Genomic DNA, 9784 nt, shown 5'->3' with positions numbered 1-9784 from the left:
ATAGAACGGTTGGCTCCTTCCTATAACTCTGGTGCCTAAATTGGGAGAGACGGTGGCCAAATAAAATGAAGGGAGATTATCTCATTTTGAGTAACTAGGATTTCTGGATGAGCTGAAGATGTGTCCTGCAACTGTCGATTTGGCAAGAGATTTGACTCAATCGTTTGGTTTTCACTTCAAACACACCTCCCCTAGTCTGGTGTTCGGACCACTCCCCAGACTCAAGGTAGGGAGTGACCTGAAGGAGAGAGAATCAAAAGTCAGCTTTCTTTTGGTCTCTGCTTGTACCAGATGCACAGCTGGTTGGTTCTGAGCAGGTTGGTGTGTGAGGCTGAAAACCAGAGCAGCTTAGCTTCTTTAGCGGGCTTTGGGGTGTGTGTGCTTAGAGGGTGGATCGGAAGAGGTTGGGAGTAGAGTCAGGCTGAGTATTCAGCGAAACCCCTGATTTTGCGTCCCAGCTGCTTCTCCCACTGCCCCCACTGCCCAGCCCCCGCCGCTTCTAGTCCGCGCAGCGCTGGCGTGGAGAGGAGGGGGTGAGGAGGGCGCTGGGGGGTGGGGGACGCCCAACAACGCGTCGAGCCCGCGGTGGCAGCGGGGCTGTCTCTTTAAGCGCTCCGGAGGGGCCGGGGCGGGAGGGCGGCGAGCGCGTTTCCATGGCACCCGGGCTGCGGGGGCTGCGGGGCCGCTGGGCTCGCTCTGCTCCAGTCGCTCCCGGCGGAGCAGGACCGTGCAGCTCGCCGGCCACCGCGCCTCGGGGGCTCCTCTGGCCGCTCCTCCTGGGTTCCCAATCGCCTGTGACGCCCGGTGGGGCCGAGCCGCTGCCGCGCCCTCCTCAGGGAGACGCACCTCACCGGCCCGCAAGCCCTGCACTCCAACTTCTGCCCGGCGAGCCCAACTTCTGCGCCGGGTTCGGACTCGCCGGATTCCAAGCGGCGCGCAGCGCGCAGTTCGGGCGGTGGCCGGAGCGGCTTGGCCTCGCTGAGATGACCTCGCGACTGTGGCTCTGGTGCTTCTGCGCTTGGGTGGCCGCCAGCTGGCCGCCAGGAAGCGCCCTACAGCTCCAGCCAGGCATGTAAGTGGCGCCCGCATGCTCCCGAACGAGTGGAGAGAGCCGGCGCCCGTGCGCCCCCGCCCCACCCTGACCTGCTGCGGTCACCGCGGGCGGAGCCCTTCGCTCCGAGAAGGGAAGGAGGGATGATATGCCGGCAGGCACCAAGAGGGATCTTTGGGCTGTCCCTGGCGGAGCGCCGCGGGAACGCTGTCACCAGCGTGTCCTCTGGGAGCGTCAGCTCTGGAGCAGAATCCACGACCCAGGGCCGTGTGCCTTTTACCTAACTCATACTTTTTAAGCGCCTGACCGATTCCCCCCACCCCTCCAGTTTAAGTGTTGTGCGCGTGTGCTTGGAGTGTGTGTGTGTGTGTGTGTATGTGTGTGTGTGTGTGTGTGTGTGTGTGTGTGTGTTTCAGTTAATTTCCTGTTTGGGAGTAATTAGCTATTACAGATGCCACTTTCTAAAAGGATTTTAAATGAAATCCTATCGAATTGCGAGTTTCTCGACATTGTCTTTACAAAAACCAATGAGCTCCTGTACATTTTTAAAAAGAGGTATCATTAAGTAAGGAATGGGTTATTCCACAGGTTTGAGAGAGGCTAAGTGAGAGATGAGTGTGTCAACCACTGAATAAGCTACTTGCGAAGCTGCTTAGATGCTTGCTCCTTTTAGTAGAGAATTGAAGAGTTCCGAACATGACTGGAAAGCATCATCTGAGGATGGGACATTTTTTTTTTTTTTTTTTTTTGGACAGGTCAGCAAAGGTGAAGGATAGGAAATATTAAGTCTTGATCATTGTGTGAAGTGTAGCTACATGCTTGTGGCAAGTCTTTGCAAATTACAAGGTCTCCTTGACTGGATAAGTTTTTACGGAATTCGGTGGCATCAGCGGGATCATCATTGAAAGGTCTGAAAGAAAAGCCAGATCAAATTCTGCTTTTCATTTTCTGCTCTGGAGCAGTTATGAACAGACAGTATTTTGAACATTTGAATATTTTTTTCTACTTTGCTACTTCTTTGCTTCATTTTGCTTTTCTGAAATGTGAATATTTTATGATAGAAAAGGGGATTTAGATAAGTACACAAAGCCATCCATACATTTCCCAGGCTTCACTTTTTCGGGTAAGAAAAATACTATTTTTGGACTCACTTTACATTTCCATATTTCATCCCTTTCCTGTGAGATTCAATTTGCTACCTGGTTACTGCAAATGTCACTAACTATAAATCTTGAGACTTGGCCAGGATATCAGTCGTATCACACAAGTTCTTTCCTGCATAGTTTGTAAATACATATTTGGCAGAAATGCAAGGAGTTTTTGTGAATGTGATTTCTCTTGCATTGATAAGATTTGCCTTGTTTATTTTGAAGAGGTTGCTTTAGACTTTTCAGCTTATCTCTGAGAACATCTCACTTTGGATAACTTGTGCATGCATAAGCCTTCATATGGTAGAAATTGCTTTTTAGCAAGCTTGCCCAGTAGCCCTATTCTTACCTTCACAAGTGCCCTTATTTAAGTGAATCCCAGTTTGCCTTATTAGGTAGTCACAGAATCACCCAGGCACATTGAGACTGAATGATCCTTTGGAGACAGGAATGGAGGCTTTGAGGAACAACAGAAATAAACCTTTTTTTTTTTTTTTTTTTAACATTACTTAACTATTGTAACTCATGTTTCAATAGTGGTTCTTTGGTTGAAAAGGCTGGGGGGATGACTTTGCACTTTTTTTTTTTTTTTTTTAAGGAGACTGCTCCTGCAGTTCATTTATTTATCAGATGAGATGAAATCAGATATTAAAACCAATATAAATTCTTCATTGTTTAATAGAGATGTGTTTTCCAGGGAGCTATTGAGATCACTCTGATGACTCAGTGCTTTCAGAAAACTAAATGGGGAAATCCAATCAAATTTATATTTTGTCCTGTCTTGTATTAGAGTTAATGGTGGCTTCTTCAGTAGGAACCATGTTGGGATTAGTGCTAGGTTTCTGCAGATGTCTTTGAAATTTTCGTAGGCATGTGGAATGCAACCATGTACAGCTCTTGGCTTCCAAACACCTGTCCATCTGTTAAATTAAAGAGAGTTCTTTCCTAGATTTTTTTTTTTTTATTGACCTCTGAGGTCCATTATCAGTGAAAGCAGGCTTCTAATGAGGTGAAGACCACTAATGAGAATGCATCATCTTACTGACTTGCATTTATAGGTCATTAACACAGGTAAGAGTTTTATGTAGCTGATCTTGTACTTGTGCAGATTTGGGGAGCAAAAGAGACAAGGGAAATTAGGAAATGAATGTTCAGCTAACTAGCGGTCAGTTTAAACATAATGTATTTTATTTATGGTGTAGTCCTCAGAAAGTAAACACATTTTCTTTTATTTATTTATTTACTATTTTTTTTTAGTAAGCTCATTTTCAAAAGATATTTTATTAATGAAACAAAGAGTTGTATGGTATATGGATTTTCCAGTTCTAATGATAATTGATTTGTGCAATGATCTTGTTGTATTTAGGAAACCTCCCATAACTTAAGTTTAGGCAGATGCATAAAATCAGTATTCTCTAAAGAGTGCTTAAGTACCCACTATGTAAGCAGGCATTTGAAATCACAGCTAATAACTAATCTATTTGAATTCTTTCTTAGATGCTGGGCAGATTTCTAGATACTTTTTATGTACTATTTCATTCAATCTTGAAAATAGCCCTAGAGACAGGCATTATTATTTCCATTTTATGATGAAGAAAGAGACATAGTAAGTTTAAGTTCAGACTCCAAAAATTCAGAAGATCTGAATCCAGGCAGACTGAGTCCAGAGCTGGGGTTCTTAACATATGCCCCATTTTAGAATATCCAGCCCCAGCCTGTTTTTGTTTTGTTTTGTTTTGTTTTTCTTTTTTTCTTTTGGTGGTGCTGGGGATTGAACCTAGGGCCTTATGCATGCAAGGCATGAATGTATAGAAGTATGTTTTATTTCAGCTTTCTATAGCTAATGTAGAAATTCAGGGGTCAGAATGGGAGTGGCAGAGATTTAGGTCTTACAAAGAATCCATGGACTTAGAATTTGTCAAGAAGCTACCAACTGAGATATATCCCCAGCCCCCCCAGGCCATTTTTAAGAACTTCTTAAAGCAAGCATTTTCAATGGGAATAGAACTGAAACCTTTGGGGTCTCTTTTGATGGTTGAAGTAGCTATAGGGTTATATTGGCTTTTGATGCTAGTTTGGAAAGATGATTATCCTACAATGGGTGTGAGTTCTCTTGCCTCTTGGAGACTCCTTGATGCTTGTAGGCACTTAAGTACTAAAATGATGAACTAGGCTTAAATGGGATGTGTGGTGTGGGGAAAGGTATCCTTGGCAAGTGCATTATGAAATCCAGAGTTGTAACTGGTGATGGCATTTTGATAAAGGGATATTGAAGAGTTTACTTATGTTAATGGTGCTCTGTAAATGTTTTGTGAAGGATTAAGTAGGAGGAAATAAACTCTACCCAGATCTTTGAGGCATCAAAGAAAATGACTAGCTGTAATGCATTCTATTAAAATTTATCCTTTGTAATATACTCTTGTAAATACTTGCATAGTAACATGATGAGAACTAGTAAACATGGAAGTGTTAGAGCTATCATGCCAGACAGAAATGAATAAAGGTAGAACCAGTGGCTTAATTTCCTGGAACTTGGGATACATGGATTTTTCTGATATGTGGAGGGAATTTTAAGAAGGTGTGGCTACTTTGTGGCTCTGCAGTCTTCTAAGTTGTGCAGGATTTCTCACATCCATCCCTAATGAGGATATCCAATATAGGCAGGTTTTTTTTTTTTTAATAGTTTTTTTTTAGTTGTCGATGGAACTTTATTTTATTTATTTATATGTGGTGCTGAGAATCAAACCCAGGGCCTCACACATGTTCGTCAAGCACTCTACCACTGAGCCACAACCCCACCCCAACATAGGCAGTTTTGACATACAAATTTGAAGTGTGCTAAATGTGATACTGTTCAACACACATGTATAGAAGTACGGTGGTTTTTTTTTTTTTTCAGCTTTCTATAGCTGATGTAGAAACTCAGGGTTTGGAATGGGAGTGGCAGAGATTTAGATTTTACAAAGAATCCATGGATTTAAAAATAGAATTTGTCAAGAAGCTATGATAATAATCTTGGTGGTAAAAGGAAGTTGAAAGTTGTCTCTTGTCCCACATACTTTGCTGGCTTTTTTTTTTTTTTTTTTTTTTTTTTTACTTATGATATGACAAAGCCTGAAATTGACCTTAGTTTGTTCAAAATACTATAATAAAAATATCATAAATTGGATAGCTTATAAAGAACAAATATTTATTTCTCACAGTTCTGAACCTGAGAGCCATAATCCAAGGCATTGATAGGTCTGGTTGGTGGTGTTTGGCAGGGCCTGTTTAATGGTTTTTAAATCCAGCTGTGTCCTCCTAGGATCAAAGTGTCAAATGAGTTCCCTTGACCTATTTTAAAAGAGCAGTACTCTCTTTCAAGAGAGTTCTACCCTGAGGATCTAATCACCTTCCAAAGGGTGATAACCACCACCTTGAGGTTATTTTAAAAGGAAACAAATATTCAGACCATAGCATGAGCAAACTAGAGATGCCTGGCACTAGTAACAGTCCACTTTAAAGCATGATTTGTGGTCTGTCATTTTTTCATTAGTGTAAATTATTTCAAAAATTTGTTTCTTTCTTGTGGGTCAGCCACATTAATGAACATATAATGAATTTAAAAAAACAAAGCTGTGTACACTATGAGAGAAACTCTATTATTAGCAATTTGTATTTTATTAGAATCTTTGATCCAAGTGACAATCATACAAAGTGGATAATATCATCATATTATCTTCAGATGAGGCATAGAGAGGTTAGGTAATTTGCCTGACGTTTCATATCTGAGAAGCAGCAGGATGAGTTTTGGACCTATCCTAACTAACTCTAGGACCTTGTCCCCTAATCACCATACTCTGGGGGTCCCTTGACTCTTGACCTCTCCACTGTACACTCTTGAACTACCAGACTCTTCTGTTCTTTTTACTTTGTTGGGTCTATTTACTTATATTTAGTCATAGGTGTTCTTTCTCCTTTTCTCCCAGTTAGACCCAAACCTTTGATTTGTAGTTTCAGCAATTCATACTGTATTGATACATTGACATTATAGGCATTTTCTCAACGTCCCTGTCCTCCATTTCAATATTTTTCCTGTATCTTTACTTTTTTGTTTTGTCTCTCATGGGAATAAATTTCCTATTCTTGTTTCAAGGTAACCCTTTCCCTAGTTATTCCATATTCCATCTTTGAAATAATTTCTCCAAGTCATCTATTTTCTTTTATTTCCAATTCTTTCCTTTCTACTGTTTTCTCTCCTTTCTACCTGCTTTCTGATAATTGATAAATTAACCCATTGCAGCCTGGCTGCCTCTGAGATTATCTTTTCAGAACTTGACCCATTATCATTATTATTATTATTTTTTGTAGCACATGACATTACCAGCTATTCCTGTTTTCCACTTTCCCACATCTTTACTTATGCTTTTCCTGGGGACAGTTAGTATTAGTTGTAGCTCTCTTCCACTGGCCCCTACATTCTACTTTCTATCTCTGTTTCTTTCCCTATTCTTTACACGCTACCCTGTTCATCTCCTCACCACCACCGCATATGACTTCATCATATTTTCTGTTCTGATGAGACCCAGATGTGCACATGCTGCTCAATCTCTTTGGAGCACAGACTTGGCATTTTCAACTGGTGTTATGGTTTGGATTTGGAATGTCCCCTGAAGATTTACATGTTGAAGGCTTGGTCCCAGCTGATGGTGCTATTTGGAGGTAACAGAAAATTGAGGAAGTGGATCCTGATTGGAGGAAATAGTTCACTGGGGCATGCCTTTGAAGAATTTATTATATCACTAGCCCCTTCCCCCTGCTTTGTGGTAGCTATGAGGTGAGCAGCTTTGCTTCACTGCACCCCTCCCCTACTATGATGTTCTGCCTTATTTCAAGTCCACAGTGATGAGACCAAGTAGGTGTGGATTGAAACCTCTGAAACTATGGGCTAAAATAAATCTTAACTCCTTTAAATTACCTTTCTCATGTATTTTGTCACAGCAACAGAAAGCTGACTAACAGAAAATCGGTACCAAGAGGTAGGATTGTTGCTGGGAGTATGCCTATTCATGTGGTTCAGAAACGTTTGGAACTGGTTTGTGGGAGAAGTTTCAGAAGGCTTGGAGGTTCAGACTGGAGAATCTCTAGAATGTTGTAAACAAAGTTTAATGTATGATTCTTGTGTGAACTCAGAAGACTGCTGGCAGTAGATCTTGGCATCATTCACATGATACTGGTTTTGCAGGCATGCAGAATGCAGGAGTTAGAAGGGTCATGGAGGCTTCCATTAAGATTTCCAAAGAAGGCCTGAGAATCCAAGCTTGTATGGCAGAGTCAGAATTCCTGCGTGTAGCCAGTGAGAGTAACGTGTGAATCTGAAGGGAAAATGGAGATTTGTGGAAGTTAGCAGTGCCAGGAATGTGGCACATCTGCTGAGAGAAGCTGCAGGCAGCAAGCAGAGCCAGCCCATGGAGAAGGGCATGTGAACTAAATACAGCCAGTAAGGCTACCTGGTTGGGCCTGCCAAGCCTTTTGGAGCTCCACATCATGCCACCATGCACCTGGATGGTAGACATGGAGCTTCAGGGTTTGAAGTTTATCTAGCTGGGATTAGGTTTTCTTTAGTCCCATCCCTCTTTTCTATTTTCCTATTCCTCTCTTTTGGAACAGGTATTTTACCCTTTGCCACTATAGTTGGAAGTATGTAACTTGCACTTTATTTTGATAGGGGCTCACAGGTTAGCATTTGCCTTGAGTTTCAGAAGAGACTTTGGACTTGGACTTTTGAGCAATGCTGGAACTATTAAGACTATATGGACCCTTTGGAGAGGGAATGAATGAATGGTTTTTTGTTTTTAATTTTGAGATTGGAATGAGCCTTTGGAGGTCAGAGGAGGAATGTTACAGTTTGGATCTGGAATGTCCTCTGCATGTACATGTGTTGAATAGTGCCAGCTGGGGGCGCTATTGGGAGGGGGTGGAAACTTTAGAAAATGGGGCCTAGTTGGAGGAAGTAGTTCACTGGAGGAGCATGACTTTGAAAAGTTCATTTTGTCTCCTGACCTACCACTCCCACTTCTTGACAGCCAAGAGGTGAGCAGCTTAGCTTCACCACACTATATCCCTACCATGATGATGTTCCTTATCTCAAGCCCACAGCAATGGGGCCAAATAACTGTGGACTAAAATCTCTGAAGCCATGAGTCAAAGTAATCTTGCCTCTCTTAAGTCATTTTTTCTCAGGTATTTTGCCATAGCAATGGAAAGCTATCACAACTATAAACTTACAGGGTTTCAGACTCAAAATATCCATAGACCTCTATAGTCATCATTGTCTCCTATATCTTTTTAGGCACTTTGCCTATTTTCTCTTTATTATATTTACCATCTTACATCTGTTACTTTTCTCTGAATTTACTCATATTATAAGCCTCAGGTAGCATGATGATAAAAAGGCCTTTTATATAGCAATTGTATAAATATAAGTTAATATTTATATTTCTGTCATTTGCTAAATCCTGTAAGTACCAGCAATAAAGTATTTCTTGAATTATATTTAATTTCTGTTATTGACACATAAAGCCCAGTTATGATGTTTTTACTCCTGTATTATTACAGCTGTCTCTTGGTGGATCCTCTCTTTCATATCCTCTCAGTTCTCTTTATTTTTATTATATGTACCATATAATAATTTTTAAATGTTTTTAATTTTAATTTTTAACTGGTACATAAACATAAATATGTACATGTGATATAATGTGACATTTTGATACATGTATACGTTAGGGTAATCCTATCTATGGGCTCAAACTTACAGCATTTTTTATGTTGAAAATGTTCAAATTCCTTTTTTCACTTTTTAGAAAAACATACAGAATATTATCATTATCTTTAATCACTTTACTATGCCGTAGAAAAGAACTTCTTGCTCCTGTAACTTAGTACACATTAATCAACCTTTTGCCATACTTCTTCTCTATCCCTTCCTTCAGTATCCACATCCTCTAATTACTACCACCATTATAATCTCAACTTCTTGAAATGAACCCTTTTAGATTCCACATAGGAGTGACATTATGTGGTATCTGCCCTTCTTTGCCTGGCTTATTTTGCTTAACATAATTATTTCCAGTTCCATTCATATTGTTGCAAAGGCCAGATTTCATTATTTTTAATGGTTGAAACACACACACATATGCCTATATGCATATATGTGTATATACCATTTAATTTTTATCAAGGTTTATTTCTAAAGTAAATACCTAGTTATGTTATTTCCTTTCTTCAAAACTGATTATGGAATGAAATTCAAGCATCAGAATGCACTTCTTAAATATCAGTCTTTATATGCCAGGAACAATTTAAGCCTTTTTTCATATTTTGGCTCATTTAATTCTCACAACAACTATAACAGAATGTAATGTTAGTATTTCCATTTTATGATGAAGACATTGAAATCTAGGGGAAGGTAAGGTTTTCTGGAGAAACTGCGTATAAGGGTATAAAGCTCAGAGAGGGGTCATATAGTTAATAAGTGGAAGAGTTAGGTTATGAACCTATACTGACTGTAAAGTCTTTGCTCTAACTACTATATAGTATCAGAGTC

The 9784-nt window shown here is 40.5% G+C and overlaps 1 protein-coding gene across 1 annotated transcript in view; it reads left to right on the top strand.

Moving 5' to 3' along the window:
* The first annotated feature begins 983 nt into the window (after positions 1–983).
* The window catches only part of LOC143407899 (EGF-like and EMI domain-containing protein 1), a 607825-nt gene continuing 599024 nt past the window's right edge, over positions 984–9784 (top strand). The window contains exon 1 of the mRNA XM_077110345.1: positions 984–1072. Coding sequence (XP_076966460.1) covers positions 984–1072 — 89 coding nt within the window. The remainder of the gene's footprint in view (positions 1073–9784) is intronic.

This window comes from Callospermophilus lateralis, chromosome 10 (genome assembly GCF_048772815.1).
Source record: "Callospermophilus lateralis isolate mCalLat2 chromosome 10, mCalLat2.hap1, whole genome shotgun sequence".
NCBI lineage: Eukaryota > Metazoa > Chordata > Mammalia > Rodentia > Sciuridae > Callospermophilus > Callospermophilus lateralis.
Note: the sequence above shows the minus strand (reverse complement) of the source record. Positions and strands in the feature narration are given on the sequence as shown.